The sequence below is a fragment of the Centropristis striata genome, chromosome 1 (genome assembly GCF_030273125.1).
Source record: "Centropristis striata isolate RG_2023a ecotype Rhode Island chromosome 1, C.striata_1.0, whole genome shotgun sequence".
Lineage (NCBI taxonomy): Eukaryota > Metazoa > Chordata > Actinopteri > Perciformes > Serranidae > Centropristis > Centropristis striata.
In genome coordinates, this window is record NC_081517.1 from 15,856,787 (window position 1) to 15,877,960 (window position 21,174).

Consider the following 21,174-nt stretch of genomic DNA (forward strand, 5'->3'; position numbering starts at 1 on the left):
AGAGATGAGCAGATGAGCATTGCTTTTTGGGTTTTTGCCGGGATGCTCCGGTTTCCCCGCAAGTGTGAAAATAACAGCAGGCTAACACATAAAAAAAAACGCCATCATCAATATTAGCAGAAGAGCATTGCTTTTTGGGTTTTCGCCGGGATGCTACAGTTACCAGCAGACTAACACATTAAAAAAAACGCCTACAACAACATCACAACATCAATATTAGCAGATGAGCATTGCTTTTGGGGTTTTCGCCGGGACGCTCCGGTTTCCTCACAAGTCTGAAGATTAACATCAGACTAACACATTAAAAAAACGCCAACATCAATATTAGCAGAAAAGCATTGTTTTTTGGGTTTTTGCCGGGATGCTCCGGTTTGCCCACAAGTCTGAAGATTCACATCAGACTAACACATTAAAAAACACCAACAACAACATCTAGTGGGCTCAGAAAATTAAGCAAATGGTTCATTGATACATCACTATTGTAAAGCACATTCTGGAAATGTTTTTTTTTTTTTTAAGTAATTATTGTGATTTCTGTGGTGTAAAGAGATTGACAATTTAATAGTTGGGATGCTTTGTTGAATGTGAGTAAAAAACAGAATGAACCAAATTCAGAATGTGTATTTACGAAAATAACAAAATATAACAATAACAAAATAGTTCAATAGTTTCAAATATTGCCTTTGTACAGTTTCACAAGACTATTATCAAATTATTTTTTATCAACATTTTAGACAGCATCCCAACTTTTTTGGAATAGGGGTTAGATAGGAGTATGTACATTTTGTTGCATAACACACAATATTATATTTCTTAACATAAAAACTACACAGAGTCTTACTGCAAAAAATTGTTTTTCTGGACATTTTGCAGGAACATATTGTGCATGCAGGGCTACACAGTGAAGTGGTAAGCGCTCTTGCCTCACAGTAAGAGGGTTGCTGATTCGACTCCAGCCTGCGGGTCTTCTGTGTGCATGTTCTAACTGTGTCAGCGTGGTGTCTCTCCGGGTCCTCCTGTTTCCTCCCATAGTCCAAAAACAGGCAGCTTGATAACATTTTATATATAGCCATCTAGCCTTTCTTATATATCTATGCCTACACCGGCCCTGTTCCAAGAAAAAAATATTTGACATCCCATTTTCACAGTTTTTTCTGTGATTTCTGGTCAAATTATGCTGTAGTATGTATCAACAGACTATAATTGTGCTATTCTAATCATTTTTAGGCATTTTCAAATTTTACCACTTTTGACAAAAATTGACATGCTATTATATAACTTTTTAACCCATAATATGATGTGTTTCTGTCATTTCTGGCCAAATTATGCTGTAACATGTATCAACAGACAACAATTGGGGCATTTTAGGCATTTTTAAATTTGACCAATTTTGACAAAAATAGACATGCTATCGTATGACTTTTTCTTTTTTCAAATTTCTGACGTCTCATAATATGATGTTTTCTGTAATTTCTCAGCATAGTATGCTCTAATATGTATCAACAGACTATAATTGGACTATTTTAGGTATTTTTAGACATTTTAAAATTTGACCATTTTTGCCAAGAAATTGACATGCTATAGCAGGCAAAAACATCCATATGCAAATGTCGGTTTCAGGACATTTTTACATCCATCCATATCTACTGATAGCGATGAGCAGTTAAGTGTGAGGACTCACCGTTATTACCTAAGGTTGGCCTCAGCCATGGCTCCAAATCTATCATAATATAAATACAAAATGTATCATACTGTTAAGATCCAGCAGAGGCATTTGTTCCTTGTAATATCTGTTAATGATTATTTTCCACTTATTGATCATCAGTCTGAAGAAGAGCTTCAAATGCATAAAATGCAATGTAAACTTGTAGATGAACTCTAGGCACTAAAGTTACTGATTTCTCAGTATGAGTTTGTGTGAGGTTAGGTTGCATCCCACTGAATGTATCTTTGCTCTTTCAGAATCTGTAGCAAAGCAATAATTAAGACCCTTCATATCATGCTTGAGATGAAACAATGACTTTGCATATTTTGACAGCGACTCAGCCCATTCAGTCCTGCTGACTTGGTGATGAAACCCTCTTGCTGCATGGTGTGTAAGTCAATAAAATCAGAAGGAGGCATGGTGAATAGCTGTTGATGCTTGTTTATTTCCCGTTTCCCATTGTGTATTCACAATGACTTCTTTCTCAAAAATCATCTCCTTTGACAGAATCAGACAAACGTGGGGCAAAGGGTTGTTATATTTTATACTTTCATAAACTGTTAAGTGTGCAACCTTGAAATTTCCCACCGACACTCATTCATTGCTCTCTGGCTCTGCATCAAAGACAATTCCTATTTCCATTTTTATATGAGCAAACAGCACCTGGGAAAATGAGTTGACAGGTTCACAGAGGGAGACTTTGATTGAAATGCTACCAAAGCAATCAGTTGTTACAGACTACCATATTAAGGCCTCGGGTGTTTGAAAACAATTATGACTGGAAGGGTGACTCTTTCTGAACTGTTGAATAAAACTGATTGAAGGCCCTCTGCATCATCAGTGGGCTGCCATGTGGACTGTCCCAGAGCCATAAAAAAAAGTTGTTTGTGTGAGTGTTGCTGTAAAAGTAATTTTAACTCACTCCACAACTTCCTGTTGGTTATTATCCACTCAACAGTCAATATGCTGCAAATGTAAGGCAAACTTTTAACACAAACAGATTACTTTTGATTTGTATAAAAGTGATTCACAGATCTGTCAGTTGGACTGTGGCAATGATTTACAGTAGTGTTCAAAATAATAGCAGTCCAATGTGACTAACCAGATGAATCCAAGTTTTTAGTATATTTTTTATTGCTACATGGCAAACAAGGTACCAGTAGGTGCAGTAGATTCTCAGAAAACCAACGAGACCCAGCATTCGTGATATGCACGCTCTTAAGGCTGTGCAGTTTGGCAATTAGTTGAAAGGGGTGTGTTCGAAAAAATAGAAAAAGCATTCAATCAGTCAATTTTGTGGAAAAAAAACAGGTGTGAATCAGGTGGCCTCTATTTAAGGATGAATCCAGCACTTGTTGAACATGCCTTTCTCTTTGAAAGCCTGAGGAAAATGGCTCGTTCAAGACATTGTTCAGAAGAACGGCGTACTTTGATTAAAAAGTTGATTGGAGAGGGGAAAACTTATAAAGAGGTGCAAACAAGTATAGGTTGTTCAGCTAAAATGATCTCCAATGCTTAAAAATGGAGAGCAAAACCAGAGACACATGGCAGAAAACAGAAGACAACCATCAAAATGGATGGAAGAATAATCAGAATGGCAAAGGCTCAGCCAATGATCAGCTCCAGGATGATCAAAGACAGTCTGGAGTTACCTGGAAGTGCTGTGACAGTTAGAAGACGTCTGTGTGAAGCTAATCTATTTACAAGAATCCCCCGCAAAGTCCCTCTGTTAAAAAAAAGGCATGTGCAGAAGAGGACAAAGAACACATCAACTGGCCTAAAGAGAAATGGAGGAACATTTTGTGGACTGATGAGAGTAAAATTGTTCTTTTTGGGTCCAAGGGCCGCAGACAGTTTGTGAGACGAGCCCCAAACTCTGAATTCAAGCCACAGTACACAGTGAAGACAGTGAAGCATCATGCTATGGGCATGTTTCTCCTACTATGGTGTTGGGCCTATTTATCACATACCAGGGATCATGAATCAGTTTGCATATGTCAAAATACTTGAAGAGGTCATGTTGTCTTATGCTGAAGAGGACATGCCCTTGAAATTGATGTTTCAACAAGACAATGACCCCAAACACACTAGTAAACCAGCAAAATCTTGGTTCCAAACCAACAACATTGATGTTATGGAGTGGCCAGCCCAATCCCCGGACCTTAATCCAAATGAGAACTTGTGGGGTGACATCAAAAATGCTCTTTCTGAAGCAAAACCAAGAAATGTAAATGAATTGTGGAATGTTGTTAAAGAATCTTGGAGTGGAATTACAGCTGAAGGTGCCACAAGTTGGTTGACTCCATGCCACACAGATGTGAAGCAGTTATTAAAAACTGTGGTCATACAACAAAATATTAGTTTAGTGATTCACAGGATTGCTAAATCCTAGAAATAAAAAAGTTTGTACAAAATAGTTTTGTGTTTGTAAAGTCAACAGCAGACACTATTTTTTTGAACACACCCCTTTCAACTAATTGCCCAATTGCACAGCCTTAAGAGTGTGCATATCACGAATGCTGGGTCTTGTTGGTTTTCTGAGAATCTACTGCACCTACTGGTACCTTGTTTGCCATGTAGCAATAAAAAATATATTAAAAACCTCAATTAATCTTAATCTAGCATTGGACTGCTATTATTCTGAACACTACTGTTTATACGGTTTCTTAACTTGCAGATACTATAGATCTACTTTAAATTCTTTAGTCCTGAGTTTTTGGTCCTTTAATATTTTCTATTTGCTTGTGTATTCTTGCTTGCCTAACCAACTTCTTTTTTTCTCACTGGCTTGAGTTAAAATTTATACAGTGTCCTAGAAATCCAAAAGATAATTTGCAACATGCATTCATGCAATAAAATTAATAAATTAAATAAGTGGGGATTTTTTACGCAAAAACAGGGAAATTACTTACTTACTCACCACTAGATTTCACTTTCTTGCAACTTAACTTGAAGTTCTTTGGTCCTGCAACACTACAGGTCTTGCTAAGTAAAGTTTTGGAGCTTTAGTTTCCATTAACTTTTTTCTATGGGAAAAAAAGAAAGAAAGAAGACTAAAGTCAAACATTTTAAAAAGTGGCTACGAAGTGATCTTTGGTCTTTATTTTTTTTATACAGCATCAGCTAAATATCTTAAATGTAAAAAGTATTATCCACACGTCACTTTTTTTTAGAACATCTTTATTTAAAAGGATTTACAACACAAACTTGCACCACTTAATTTAAATGGCATCTTTTTTATCCATAGTTCTTCTGCACAATGTTGTATTTTTGTACATACGTACACACACACACACACACACACACACACACACACAAACGTATCCCTTCAAAAGATCTGGCAATCAGTATGTTTGTGATCTTCATAACGTGGGTAACTCAGCGGCCTAAAAATCTCTCAGACCAGCCTGACTGGTACAAAAGCATAGTTTGTATATGAAAGGGGACACTGGGGCTTTTTGGGAAAAAAACAACAATTTATTGTTACCTCCCAATATGATCTCAAAACTGGGAAGAGGACCATCAAACAACTTGATAAAACCAGTGAAAAAATGCAAACAAAAGGTTGTCTGTTGCTGTATTAAAATGTGGCAAGTAAACAGAGTTTTTAGTTTAGTTGTAGGTGATCAATAATTATTATTATAGAAGAGTCCCATTAACTTGCACACTATCAGCTGCTGTGTTTAGAATCTGAACAAACACATCACACAATTTCTGCCACTTTTATCTGGCTGACTGACCACTGGAGTAAAAACTCATCATATAAAATATCTGTAAATTACTGATACAGTACGCACCAAAAAGATGTTTAATCTCTGGTCACATGAGAACATGGACTTCTTGTGTCTAACACACATTTGGATTTTGAATATCGGTTTTGCAGCCACATTCTGATTCACATGGAGTGCAAAGAGATATGTGCAGACACTCAAGTCACAGAAGCATAATTTGAAGTGAATTAAATATGTTCTTACTTGGCTTTTTGACATTTAAGGTGTTGAACACCACTGCTGAATGAATCATTTTTGTGCTTATCAGCTTCTGGGTTTTTTGGGGTCAGACTGCATCGAAATGGAAGAAATGTCTGCTTGGGTTACTGATGTGCCGTTCTGACGGATGACATTCATTTTTGGTTAAAAAAAAAAACAAGGCCACGTCAGGCCTTTATCTTGGTTGCATGATCTGGATCTAGCTAACCTGCAATGCTGGCCCAAAAAGGAGGGAAAACAATGATAAAATTACCTTTATATTGCAGTATAGATCACATGGATGAGCGACTGTTTTGCTCTTTATCTATGAGATGTTTCACGACATGTGAAGACTGGTGAACAGTGCAGTATAGTGGCCACGAGTCCAACATAGGACGATAACTTGACAATAACTTTTCTGTCGCCTGGCAACAAAATTCACCAAACCCCGGGAACGCAAATCTTCAGAAGGTGATTTCCAGAGGACAACCTCAGCTACGATCCAATAGAATGGTAAGGTAAACAGACATAACTACAAATCTTAACAAACTGCTGTAATTTCTTTTCCTGCCTTCAAGCAAACTTTTCACTTTAGGTTCTTCTTGTCACAGACAAGAATACACCTAAGATTGGCATCAATTCCCTTTAAATTCAGTCAATTCCCAGTGTAAATACAAACTGCCAATCTCAATGAGGAGCTTTGCAAAAGAAAAACACTGTTTTCAACCACAGTCTTCTTCCTCATGTGTCTAACATGGCAGTATGTACACTCCGACCCTGGTGCCGTCCGAAAGAGGTGCATTAATGAAAGTCAGATGAAGGTGAACACAAGAGGATGAACAATGAGGAAAGAAGATGAACAGAAGAAAAAAAAAAAAAGAGTGTTCAGGCAGGGAAAGTGACTGATGCCTCTGTTGGCTGGTGAAAACAGCTAATGCTATAAACGTTCTGATGAACTATAAACAAGATGGACACCCTCAAAGCTTTTGTATTAAAATAGAAAAGGTTATATCATGTAATCTACAAATTGCAGAAAAACTGCAATGAAACTAAATAAAAACTCAGTATAATCCTCGGCAGCCCACAAATAATTACACAAATAAAGCTTTAAATTGACTTAATGTGGAAAAAAAATCACTCTGAATGATCATATTGTTGAACTATCATTAAAAAGAAACGTGCATATTGTTCTTGTATGCATCCAGTGGAGGGCCGTGCAGTCACTTTCCCTCCCTGTAAAAGGTACATGAGATGATGTGTGTTTAGGCTGTGCCGGCTGCTCCTGCAGGCACCGCTGTAGAGATTGTTGCAGCGTTCAGACCTTTCCCTCGATGTCTCTGACCACCTCTTCTGCGTCCTCCGCCTCCTGATTTGAGCTGCAGACAGACGAGAACACAGCAGTGAGTCGGCTGCTCTCATCACATGACATCAGATTAGAAACACAATGAAGACAGCAGGTAAACCAGAAACTAAAAGCTAAGATGTGTTTCTGCAAAATCAGGAGGGCATTTCTCACTTGTGCTTTGAACACAAAAGGTTAAGGAGGGTAAAGACTTGGTTAAAATTGATCCTAGGGGGAGGAATACAATGAAAAGGGTAAATCACAAGAGTTCAGGGTTTACCTCAGGGAATGTTTAGCGGAGGTGGTGAGCCCCTTATAATTGTCTTATTCTTTAAATAAACAGCTGTTTTTCTGTGCGTTGTAGCACATCTGCTAATTGTTATAATCAATAATTACACTATTACTGACTATAACAATTAGCAGATAATTTTTATAATTTCATAATACATTGGTAAGTGTGATTTAATTTAAATTGGGGTGGCCCACCTCCACTACAATACTGCAGAAAACCCTGCAATGTACACGTTTTCATACAGAAATTGAATTTAATTTATGAGTTACAGATCTTCAAACTAGGGCTGCACGATTATGGCCAAGATGATAATCACGATTATTTTGATCAATATTGTAATCACAATTATTAATCACAATTATTCATCGTGTTAGGGAAAACATCTGTATTTTTATTGCACTACTTTTAAACAAACAATAGGAACTGTTTTTAGTGTGTGCACAGAGTGTCTGGTGCTTGTTGTAAACAAACAGAGATCGCTAAGTGAACACCTCCTGCAGCAGCAGCACAAAGTCACTAAGTTGGTAACACTGCTTCGCCGGCTTTTACGAGTACTACGTCACATCCTGCTTAGCGCTCGCTCGTTGTTTATTTAGGCAGCTACATGAAACCTTAACTATGTGTTCGCCCCCTGGTGGTTGGTGGACTACTAGTGTAGAAAGTGCTTGCAGGAGAGCTGCATTTTAAAATGGAAAAATTACAGACGATCAGGTTAATTTAATCGTGGTGGCCAAAATCGTGATCACGATTAAAATTCGATTAATTGTGCAGCCCTACTTCAAACCTTCTCCTTATTAAATCCCACGAGCAGAAAGAACCCTAAATTACCTACAAATACTTTGCACTAAAATATTGCAAGTAATATGTACAATCAAAGGAAAAGGGGAAAAAATAACATACGCTCATGATCAGTTCCTTTACTGTTTCCAAAACGGGTCAAGTTTAGTACCTACTGCAGCTCTAAATTGCTAAAAAGTGAAGCTGCAACACTGCAGTTCTAGAGCAGCTTCCAGGTACAACTGTGAAACTATGAATATATAAGTTAGACTGCAGTAAGGTATGCATGCTCAGAAAACATCTGCTTAGAAAGTTTAGAAAGTGGAGAAACCAACAACAAAACAACATCCATGCTTTAGGAAGACGAGGACCTCGTCATGACTCCCACAGACTGCAGGAACATCTTTACCTTGTTCTCTTTGTTGCCATCTTTACATAGAGCCTCCTCCTCTGCCACTGTCTGACGCAGCATGCCAAGACAAGGCGAGAGGGAAAGCAGAAGAGATAGTAGCAGAAAAGTAAAGTGTTAAAGTTGAAGTAAAGAGCAAAAAGGGTAGAAAAGGAAGGCAGAGAGGCAGGACGAGGAGCAGATGGGAAATGAGGAGGCGAGTAAATGAAAAAGCATTGATAAAGGTGAAACTGAAACTGGACGGTAAGAGATGAAAGCCAGATAAGAGCTTGAGTGAGCATCACGGAACCTTTGTTTTTATTTTAGAGCCCATGTTGACAGGTTAGCACAGCTTTTTTCACGACAGTTTCAATGTCTTTATCTGCAGCAGAATATGTGCCAGATATTAAAAAAATGTTTTGTTTCAAAATAAAAGCCCTGTAGCATTTCTGTAGACAGAATCCCTTAATTTTTATTTGGAAATTGGAATTGGAAAATTTGGCTACATAAGAGACCTGGCTTTTTAATGTGGAAATGCAACAGTAGAATTGAAATGACACATTCCATTATTTTAGCCATTATCAAAGGAAAACCCAGTGAAGATAGCAGGCAGCGCAGCAGCAGAAACGATGTCTGTGTCAACATTGCTCCACTACCAGCTGCAGAAGTTCAGCAAAGGTAGGCGTCACAAAATGCTCACACAAGCTGTATGACCCGGGCGTAAGAAGGTGAATGAAAGGTAAGAGTGGAAAGGAGGACAGTGAATGAAGAAATGAACTGGCAAAGTTAAAGATGGTCAAAAGCAGAAAGAAAAGGAAACGAGGAGCATTTTAAATAGCGACTTAAACAATTCACACAGTTTAATTTGTTGAAAAAATAATTGTCCACATTGAAGCAGCTTTATAAAATAGTTTGGAATATAATCTTACATTTATTATTAAATATAATTAGGTAACAAAAGATTACTGCCCTTAAGACATGATGAAAATTTTGCCAATTTTGGAATCAATGATACTGTATTGAGAAATAATCCTTTTTGATGCTATGGTCCTTAAAAACAGGAATGGATGAGACCAATTGCCCGTGGATTTAACTGTTCACATCAGATACTTTAAATCACAACACTGTATAGTGTCCTACAAAGCCTAACTGCAGTAACTACATTTTTGGTCGAAATTGAGCTATAACTAAAAATGAACTAATTGATGTTTGTATTATCTTGTAACAAAGTTTACATTTAGATTTCAATTTTGCTTTATTGCAAAGAAAAAATTATATTAAAATTGCAGTAACTACAAAATCCAACTCAAAACCAAAGCAGACGGCAGTAATTGCACTTACCACAGTCTGCTTTGACTGTGATAAAGTGTAGCCTTGTATTTCTTCATTGTGTTGAATAGTGAAGACAACAATTAAAAAAAACTACGAGTTTATTTGATAAGGAAATTATTATCTACATACTGATTAAGTAAAAAGGTGAGATAAAATTATATTAAGACTAAAATATAACATTACGTTGTAATATTACGTCTAAAATAAACAACTCTGAATAGAGTTGTTAAACACTCAATTACACTCATAACAAAATCAAATTGAAAATGTATATTCACTGTAAATAAGAATTTGTTCTTAATGACCTGCCTGGTTAAATAAAGGTGAATGAATGAAAACAAAATATATAAGCTGAAAGCAGACAACAACATTGTAGTCACTGCACAATGTCACTTACCTACCTATAACCCATTTGGCTTGCCAGTTAAAAAATGTTAAAAAACTTTAAATCAATTTTTCTCAGTTTTACCCTTTGCATAGTTACTGCAGTTAGGCTTTGTAGGGCAGTGTACATAAAGCATGTTCTAACTAGGAAACATCACACTTGTTTTCCATAGCACAATATAAAGCTTCACTGAACAAGCGTTAACTCACTGGTAGCTGTGCTGCATTAGGGCTAGGCGGTCGTGCAGTTGATCCAGCCTCCTCACTGGCTGCCGTTCCGTCTTTAAACATCTTTTTACTCGCCTGCATCTTGGACTGCTGGGCCTTCGCTGCCTGGGTGTTCACTGCTTGAAGAAGCTGAAATCAAAAGGTCAGCCAGTGTCAGTTGCCCTGCATTAAACTGTGTTTTGTATTGATCTTAGAAACCCCACACAGCTGGCAGGTTTGAAAGACATGTTTCTTTCTTATAAAAACAAAGCGTGGCACCAGTTATCATAGTCCCAAACTGTAAAAACCAAAATTATCCTCCGATTTTAAAATATATGGTGGTATTTGAACAAGTGATGAACAACAGGAAAGATAACCAAATCTAAGCTTAAAAAAAAAAGCTTTATTCTACTGGTCTCATTTAAATATAACCAAATATGCACTTACCAGGTTCCTGTAAAAAAAATAATTAATTAATTATGTGCTTCTCAGCCACAAATGACTCGACTGAGACAAAAAGTCATGTAACAAGAATTCCGTGAAATTTGGAATTAAGTGCAAGCTTCACAAAATATATCGACTCTGTACTTCTAGCAATGATTATGCTGTTTCCATAGAGGTACAACACTTGTATATTGCAGGGAAAACTAGGCCATAGTAAAAATGTGAACTTCCCAGAAAATAGGGGTTTTACCATAAGCTTCAGTACCTTTGTAATGGTGCCCACAGCTTTCGTGCGTCCTTCCCTGAACACCAGTTTGTGGTCACAGTGCAGGTACTCGGGAGTCTTAATGAAGCGGAAGTGGACTGTGGCCTTGTCCCCTGTCCGCAGACAGTCTTTGTTCATGGTCAGGATGGTGGCTGTCTGCCTGATGCTGCCACAGTGGACTGGTGTGATGCAGAGACAGTGTGACTTAGTTAGTCTTGGTGGGAATGTTTCAGGGTCACCATTTAGTTTAAGGATAAAGCAAGACCTCATAAAATCTAAGTGAAACTGCACCAAACATGCAAAAAAAAAAAAAAAAAGGATCAGAGCCATCAAACCAAAGACATGAAGAAGCTCCATAAACTGACGTCAAAACTAACCCATGGCCTGGTATCTTGGGGATATCGTGGTGGGGTGGTGAAGCACCAAAATCTCAGCCTCAAACTCCCAGGTGGCCTGTGGCATCAGCTTCGGGGAAACCATCACCATGCCTTTCCTTATCGATGAACGTTTGATCTGAGACATGAAGAGAACACACGAAACGGAACAAAAAAACAGTAGGAACACAAGGGATAAATTAAGTTGCTGAAGTGATGAAGCCAAACCAGAATTAGAGTCAGAACATGACCTAAACCCACACATTGGGATTTGCATGCATTATAAAACTGATTATAAAGTTGGAAAACTAATTCATATGCATATTAACTCCAAAAGTTACAGAATGATTTTCTTTTACAGGAGTTTAAGTTAACTTTGTGCCAAGGTGTCTATATTCTGATTTTCAAATAGGTAAAAAGCATTCAAATTTAGACACATTGTTCTCCCACAAACCTTTTTGAGGGCAAAGGATGCCGTCTGACCACCGCGAACCTCTTTCACAGGCATCCTCTTGCGGTGGATGGATTTAACTGCAATGGGGATGAAAGTGCCCAATGGGTCTGGGCCTAAGAGCAGCGTGTCGTTGAGCCGTATCATCCCACGTAACGTAGTCCCAGAAACTACTGTGCCCACACCCTGTTAAGACAAAATTAACACACATCTATAAAGGAAAGACTGCATTCAGGCCTCTATTAGTATTCAGCCTTGAGTATATAGTTCTCTACGAATTATGTCTGCATATTGAGGATTTTCTTCTTAAGAGTGTAAATGTTAACACTTGAAGCTATGAAAATTCACACCTTATCATGAACATTCGCACGACACCCACAATCCGCTTTTGATATTCAGAAAATAGTACTCCATGTACTCTACTATTTTCACCACTAAGTCAACAGCTTTCACTCAAGCAGCATTAAAAAAATCTTTAAGCCTTTAAACCTGTGAAATGAGTTATGGAAATGCACAGAATGTGTTTGTTTTTTATATTCGGATCGGCTGTAAAAACAGTGACAGCCTCAGTGTGCAAATCAAACCGCTGCCTCTTCCTGCACTCACATTTACATAGAGGGTTTTAACAGCGAGTGCACACACTCGGTTCAATGGTTGGCTCAGAAACATTTTCATTCGACACACTGCTGCTGAGAGGCACATTGGCTTTTGTATCAAAAGTAACCTGAAACAGCAGCTACTCTCAAACTGCTGTTGTCTCCCCTCAGGGCTCGACTTTAACGTTTGGGCCACTGCCAACTATTCTGTTTGGTCTAGTCGCCCCTGCTAACCCCTTTCATGTTTTGAGGAACCTGAAGAGAAAAGAGTGACGGAAAGAAATGAAACATCTATGAGTGTATAGCTGTGTGTGTGTGTGTGTGTGTGTGTGTTTTATTTCGTACCGGTACTGAGTATGTGTCGTCTATTTGGAACTCAGCAGGCTCATCGTTGCTGAAGTTGGTCCTAGAAGAGAGGAGGTTGAGGAACATCTTCAGCAGATCCATGTTCTCCCCTGTCACATTTGAGATTTGGAAAATTGGACACATCCTGCAGAGAGGGAGGGAGGGGGTCAGAGGACAAGAGAGTAAAGTGTGACTGTTAAAAATAACCCACTAACACAGTAAATTACAGGACAAACACAAAGTACCAATATAGAAATAAGTGTCATTGAGCAAGACTTGATCAGGGATGCTGTTGTGAAAACAACCGTGACCTGACCTCTCTGAGGGAGGGAAGGCAGGTTGCATGTAGGGAGTCGATGCATGAATGTTTACACAAATTTGAGATTTAAGATGGGTCGTTTTGAAGACACAAGAGGAAAGATGTTTAGGTAGAAATGCACCTATGTCATGAACCTAAGGTACATCCCTGATTCCAAAGAGTTGGGATGCTGTGTAAAATGTAAATAAATCCAGAATGCATTACATTTAGGATGAGTGTATATATTTTCAAAAAAACAAAAGTCTCCCAGTTTGAGGATTAGCCATCTTGTCTTTGTACTGTGTTCAACTAACTGTAAGTCTCAAAAGGAATTAGAAATCATTTGCATTATGTTTTTATAAAAAAAATGTACAGCTTACTGTCTTTTTGGAATCAGGGTTTATACAAACTGAGGCTAAAACAGTAAGCATTCTTGTTTTGCCATTATAATTATAAGCTGCCTGACATCTTTTTCATACATGTTCACATTGTATGTATCATTTTATGACATCAGCCATATCACGACTTTACTGAGCTTAAAAGAACTGCTTCAACTATGGTCTCTAAAAATGGAATAAAAACTTAAACCTCTCATTTCATTTGATAATTTCAGAGGACTATATTTAAAAGGTATAATATGTAGGATATTCCAAAAAACAAACAAAACAATGTATAGACATCTCTCTTCCCTCTCAATCATCACCTATGACCTATGACTAGAGGTGTGTAGCAGCATCTGTATCTGCAGAGACCCTGTTCTCTGCCTGGATTTTCTCTCTTCTTATTTTGCTGCATGTGGGACGTTTATGGCATCCGCAAACAGCCTTTGGGGCCCATATGGGGTGTGTAACTCCTAGCCAACAACAGCGCGTAGAGTGTGCAGCCCATTCCCAGTCGGTCGAAACGGCCTCTTTGTCACACTCTTCTGCGTCTGATACCGATACACTGCCATAATATCAATGAGACGACCGGTTTTATGTAAAGGCATTTTCTTTGTTACTTTCGGTCACATCATCTTCCTGTGTGTGTTTGTTTGTTTGTTTGTTTGTTTGTCCGTGTGATTTTTATTTCCCTGCATCTTTGGGACAATTTATTGGTCTTTGCCTCTCTCCTCTTTCTGCCCTCCTGTTCTTGGTCCTCACCTCTCAGAGCTGAAGTTGGAGGCTGTGACAATGACATCATCCTTGTTCTGGACCAGCACGGGTATTTTTCTGCAGCCTGGTGACTTTAATAACCTCTGCAACAATTTTAGTGTTTCTGCAGATGGACACAAAGATAAATCCACACAAATACATGATTCTCAAAACACAAACAATGGCTTTATAAATATTGTAAAGTTAAATGCGTCGCCAGGAGATTTAAGGATTTAGGAATACATACTCTACAATAAAAAAACTGGAGAATGGGGAAATCCTTTAATAAAGATAGTTCTATTCTAACTTCCCAATTTTTTAAAAGCATAATTAATCATATGTTAGCAGGAATACTTCTAATTTTCTAAACAGCTTCCATTTGCATTATTAATTGGCTCTTGCAGCGATCTGCTGTTTATACAAACTCAACTCTTCCAGCAGAGAACATTTCCAACAGTTAACGGGTACAATCGCTCACATTCCCTGAGAGGATTTTGTCGTGAGTGGCTGTTGAGTTTCATACACAGCACCTTAACAATATTAAAGGACAGCCAAGTAGTCTATAGAAAGAATTAAGTGTCTACTTGCAGTTTTTGGTGTTCGATGTTATTTCTGCTATAGGAAAGTAAATTTTACTGAATCTAACATACACAACGTCTTTCTCACTAACAACAGACTTCTTACTGTGCAGTCTAAACTCAGGGGAACATAATTTATCTTACTTTGTCAGACATTGAGATACTGAAAGAGATTTTAACCTAATTATTAAAGATGCACAGCTTCTCCTTACCTTGCAGGATGTTGGCTGGACACATATCTATCTTAGTAACCACAACAAACACGGGAACATTAAGGGCCAGAGCCAGACCCAGATGCTCTTTGGTCATGCCAACGATGCCAGCGTTACTGCCGACCTGAGACAGGAGAGAGGAGGAACAGGGAAAGAGAAGAGGGTTGTCTTTAAAGAGGTAGTTTGGTTTTTAAGTGGGGATGTATGATGCGATAGTCACATACTCTGTGAGTCAGTGCATTACTTAGAGTAGATGGTGGTCAGCTTGCCCCAAGTTTAGAGAATAAGGCAGGATTACTGACAGGAAAGCTAAGCAATGTACTGCAAAGCTTATTCTAGACACCTTTTTTGCTTTATTTAGAATAATTTCACTACTTCATCTTGCTGCAGAGGGAACTGAAGTCATTCTACATAAATAAAGTAAACAATAAAGGCAGCAATGGACCAGCATCTCCATGTGCTGTGAGGTCAAACCACTGCTTTTGTCAAAAGGATGAAAATATTATTTTAAAATTTCTTTTAAAAAAGCATACACTTAAACTGATATAAATTAACTTCTTTAGGTTGACCTTGTTTTGTAGGTGGCTAAGATACATTTTGCTGCTGCCCCTGTCTTCTGCTGTACAATGCTTAGCTTTGGTGCCTGTCTTCCTGCCTCCTTCTCAAAACTACAGGCATGCTTACTGTGATCTACTGTAGGTAATACTTGGATTAGAGATAAGTACCTCATAGAACCTACAATTCCTTGATTAATCTATTTAAGGTTGCCAGGACTTGAAAATTAACCAATGATCCAGGATTAAACAACACACATAAAAACACACAATTTCCCAGCACTCTCACCATGAGCATGCAGAAATCTGGTAGGTGCCCCGTCATGCCGAAGACAGTGGTCTTGAGGTACTTCTCGTGGCCAGCCAGGTCAATGAAGGTGATGACTTTTGATGATTTTTCACAGATCTTTGTCCAGTCTAGGCCGCCACCGTGACTGTCTGGCTTGTTCACCACCTAAAGGAGCAGAGGGAGACACACAGAATAGAACATGACTTCATAGGTGTAAAAGAAATATGAACCAGAGTGAAATAAAACTCCGTAAGAGAGAAAAAAAAAGTGATAACAATGCCTTAAAAAAAGTCACATTTCTTTAATTATTTTACACTGTACTGGCATCTAATCTGAACATATCTGCTGCTGACAGACTTCCAGTTTAGGAGTTGTCAGGATATTTTAGCAAGTCAATGCTCCCTGTCAACTGGCTAGTTTGTCAGCATCAATAAAGTCCCGCTTTCCCTTTCACACCATAAACAGATCTATACTGTACAACTGTGAGTAATGTGAGCAGCATTAGCAGAAGCTTACCTGTCCCTCCTGGTCAAAACCCAGGATATCATTGCCCACACTGCTGGTCCTGCCGCTCTCCATTTCATGTTTGTGTCTAAAGAGCTTCTGACGAGCGAAGCCTCTGCCATTGTCCAGCTCACCATGGGTCAGAACCCCGAGCAGAGTGCTCTTCCCTGCGTCCACATTCCCTACCACCGCCACTCTGGAGACGAGATGAAGGAGAATAAGGAGAGTGAGAACTACAAGGAAGAGTACAGGGAAATATATGTTGTCGTAGTAGTTGTATTGGGAGTCAGTGCACATCCTCTCTCTGCCTGTAAATGTTTTAATTACCTTGTTTATGTCTGTCTAGTGACTGTCTGTTCCTGTTTTGTTTTTTTTGTTATTTTAATTCAAGTGGGTGTTGCTGTAAATGAACGTGTATCCTCAACACAATAGATCCAGTATAAATACAAGTTAAATTAAATAAGAAATACCATCTCTTAAATTCCAATCATCAACATAAACAAACCCACACTCGGGTGGAAAGCATGTTAACATAGGACATACAGCACCAGCATCAATCAGCAATAGGTAAAGGTTTTACTGACAATATGGGACAAGAGAAAAGACATTTACATTTAAAGGTTTCTACATTGGAAAACATCAGATCTGTTTCTAAACAGGTACCGAACTGTAGCCCAGTACAATCACAGTAACGTGGGACTTGAGAGGTACTAAATTATGAACTAAAATATGATTTATTTATTTTCCCTTGCCAGAACCTTTTTTTCCCTTTGTTTTACCTGACTTCCAGGAAATCCTGCTCTCCCACCCGCCGGCGGATGAGGTAGTCCCGAATTTTTCCGCCAGTGTCTGTCCTCTCTCTCAGCAAGATCAGGTCAGCCTCAATCTGTTCACACAGCGACCGCACTGTTGCGACCGATGCCTCCATGTCCTTCTCATCCAGACCATAGTCACCCCCATCTAAACAGGGAGGAGAAAAAAAGGGGGAGAAATAAATCAAAATGTAAGAGTGCCATCTTAACTTACATAATGAATGGAATTTATTTGATAAACAGAATATATTCTTGTTTTGTTTTTTTAAGTTGGCATATACTGATTACTCTTTTTTCTGCTTTCAGGTGGCATTTCCTTTTTCTTTCTATTCTTCTTTTGCCTAAATTCAACTAGAGTATATACTGTACAAACATGTCTGGCAACTCCGCCCAGGAATGTTTGTACTTTCTTAAATGACAGGGTGGTGACCATGGGGACAAATTCCACGCTGGAGGCAGACTTTGTAGGAGTAAGACTAAATAAACAGGTGGTTTATAGGAGAGGTGATATATAGTGTGGAGATCAGAAAGGCTTTTACTGTAACCACAATGGCTACCAAACTGACTCGATCATTACCAGTAAGTTTCAGTAGCAATACAAGAGCAGCAAATAGTTGCTACATAGAGATATATCTTTTTATGCAAATGTTAATTTCCAAAGAAAAACCACAAATACACTATGTGTCTTTTTAGTGAAGTTTTTGTTAGGCCTGCAGTTACTTTATGGTTGCCAGTTCCTGCCAGTTACTTTATGTAGGCTCACTGATGCTTCTGTCAATATAAACACAACAAACACCCTATCACTGACGGGATACAAAAGCTGGTTATACTACACGGAGAAACAGAAACAACCAATCAGGTCAGTAGGCCAGACAGCTAGCTGCTTGTCCAGCCAGTCAGACAGAATTGAACTGGTGAACTTGTGACAGTCCCTGTGCTGACAAGGGAAAACTGACACCCACCCTTTCACACATGCACTTTGACCCACCAGCAGGCCACATGGGTCACACATGTTGCTGTAACGGTCAAAAATAACTCTGGTTGCCAACAAAAGCCCTTGTAGCTGTGTGAGGGGCAGAGGGTTTCAAAATGAATACTAAATAAACAAATGGAGATAGCTGACACACTGGGCAGCTGACAGAGGTAACGGCTCTGCTATTGCACCCTGGTCGCTTATTTTCCCCAAAAAATACATATATATTTTCTATATATACATATATATGAGTGAATTTATATCAGATTTAGTCATGTTTATCACAATTTGTAGACAACAAAATCTCACATTTTATCTATAAAACACAAAAAAGGCATAGTTCAGTCAACTGCCATCATTTCAGCTCATCTTTTATATATCTCAGAGCATTTTTGTCAACCATAATATAGCAAATTAATTGAATTTGTTTAAATTATATTCATTTTATATTCTGTGATCATAACACTGGTTCTTATTTTATAGCAACTTTCAACATTGAATCTAATAACCTGTGACTGCAAAGGCACAAACATGTAACGTATATGTACATGAAAGCCTAGAAGCGAGCACAACACCAGCAAAGGTCTAATCAGGGCAGAGAGCAGGAAGGGGTTGTTCTAGGGTAAACCGTGCCAATGGCAGCTTTACCTTTGAACAACTCTGAACTACATCAATCTCACTATATGGCTGACAACATAACTACAGTAACCTGCAGAAATGTATCTGTGAACATGCAAAAGATCCACCAAGAATCCCCTTAAACCAAACCTTTTAATTGCTGCCTTCAAGATAACAGATGTTTTATTTGTCACACTTTCATTTAATATAAACAATGACATTCTTTGTTAGAGCAGAATGTAACGCTTATCTGCCATTCTACAGAATGATGTGCTGGTTGGTGGACCCAAATGTATGCTCAATTGAAGACTTCATCCTTCAAGTTGCAAAAAAGTTTATAACCTTACCTGAGCCCATTCCAACCACATAGATAGTCTCTCCGCAGCCTTCATCTATCTGCTCCCTCAGATGCCGTAGTAATGAATCATACTGTTGTCCTGTTGGACTCACTAGGACCACCTAGGGAAGAGACAACAGAGAAGGACTTGAAAGGTTAAACAAGAGCAAACACAGAGTGAAACAATGTTAGACCATGCAACTTGGAGTAACAACTAAGCACAAACTGGGTTAATTGATGCATGGTTCTTGCAATTCTGGTCTTATATAAACATGGTTGAAAACATTAATGGCAAGGTGCCTTGGATAACAGCACCAGCCAGAGAAATGAAATGTAATATAACAAATCGTAGAGTTTGTTTTAAGGCTTTATGTTCTGCAAATTAGTCAATAAAGTTGTTTTGTAAAGTCAGTCGGGTGTCCTGGGCTGCTCCTTTTACAAATTGTCACCCTGTTAAAATAATCGGCTAACTCATTTCTTTGAAGTTTTGCAGGAAACACAAAAAACTTCACCAAAAGTGTAACATATGGCATTTATTGATCATTTCACTGAAGGATGTAACAAAGGATGGCTATTGGCATAGTAATAACACTGTGTGTAAATTATGTAACTTAAGATAAATAAATGACTGATGATTTAGGCAAAAAAAAAATGTTTTGACAAAAATGACTTAGGCGATATGACAAATAACTGCAACGTTTGCACATACGGTAGATAGAAGTAGCCCATGTCTGGGTAACCTGCCAGCTGGATGCACTTACATACGTAGTGCAACATACGTGTCACTGTCTGGTGTTTTGCACAGCCAGCACAAAATATGCTGTGTGCAGTTTTCAAGCAGCATATGTTGCAATGTTACATGCACAGCATTCTTTTACCGAATCAAAACAAACAGCTGCCTGGAAGCTTAAAACTCGTTACTAGGTGCAATTTACTATGAGGCCCACCTTGCTGCTTAAGTCTAAATGATCCGCGGACTCGCCGTTTGTGTCCTCGCCGTCCTCGAAGCCCTCTTCAGCGGATGGATCGTCGGCACATCCCCGGTCCGGTGCAAACATACAAGCGGGCACTATGGACTCTGCTGCCGGTATTGCACCCGGGCATATCGCTGGTTCTGTCGCCGCTAACGACGCCATTTCTAGAAAGAGAAATAATGCAAAGGAGGCAAAAACAAATAAGTTACCTCATTTGCTTAGGTCCTGTAACTAGCCTTTAGCCGTTAGCAAAGGCAGAAAGTTAGGTTGATTATCGTAGCAGATAGCTAATGCTAACCAAACATCGAACTTGCTGTTATGATATGAAACAGTTTAAAATGGAAAATACAAATAACTAAATCGCAATAACCACAAAATATCAACTACATTTTAAAAGTTATCGACATTCAAATTGATAATGAAACCCAATTACATTAAATTAAATATCTTATGAAACGAAGACATACCAGAAGTTGCTAACTAGCTGGTGAGCTAACTTAGATGTTTATTCAGGTTAGCTTCGGTTTCTGTGCACTGACTGTTAGGCACGCCCATCATTGAATGGAGACAGGGGATTGGCTGCAGCACTTGAAGTCCCGCCCACTGCATTGAACTACAACACATCAGCGTGTTGCTCCGTGAAACCGTGAAATCCTGACCTACTTTCACACAGAAGCGCTTAGTATGACATAATAACACTTTAAATGACTTTAAAAAAAAAGGAGAAAAGGTGTGGGTTGAATAACTGTGGGTATTGACAAGAAATTAAAATAAACAATTAATTATTGTGTTCTCTTTCAAAATAATGTTTTACAATAACTAAGTCATTGAATACTATTGGTGTATCCAATAGAAGCTGAGATGCTTACAGTACCTTAATAGTTTTTAAGTACCATTTAAATGAATATTCAGCAAGTGAAAATGTTTGTTGTCCCCCCCCCCATCATAATACATACATACATACATACATAATTTGTTGTCATGCACATTAAAATAGCCTAGCTATGCTTGTATCAACATGC

The 21,174-nt window shown here is 38.5% G+C and overlaps 1 protein-coding gene across 1 annotated transcript; it reads right to left on the bottom strand.

The window, feature by feature from the left end:
• Positions 1-5,160: 5,160 nt before the first annotated feature.
• Positions 5,161-20,722, bottom strand: gtpbp1l (GTP binding protein 1, like). Its single transcript, XM_059332473.1, has 14 exons — positions 20,620-20,722; positions 20,126-20,316; positions 19,189-19,300; positions 17,218-17,398; positions 16,451-16,634; positions 15,935-16,099; positions 15,092-15,215; positions 14,311-14,425; positions 12,871-13,015; positions 11,933-12,115; positions 11,482-11,617; positions 11,105-11,283; positions 10,399-10,545; positions 5,161-7,049 (listed from the first exon to the last, which is right to left on the bottom strand). Exons 2-14 carry the CDS (start codon positions 20,312-20,314, stop codon positions 6,936-6,938), a joined length of 1,974 nt encoding a protein of 657 aa, XP_059188456.1. The 5' UTR covers positions 20,315-20,316; positions 20,620-20,722; the 3' UTR covers positions 5,161-6,935.
• Positions 20,723-21,174: the final 452 nt, after the last annotated feature.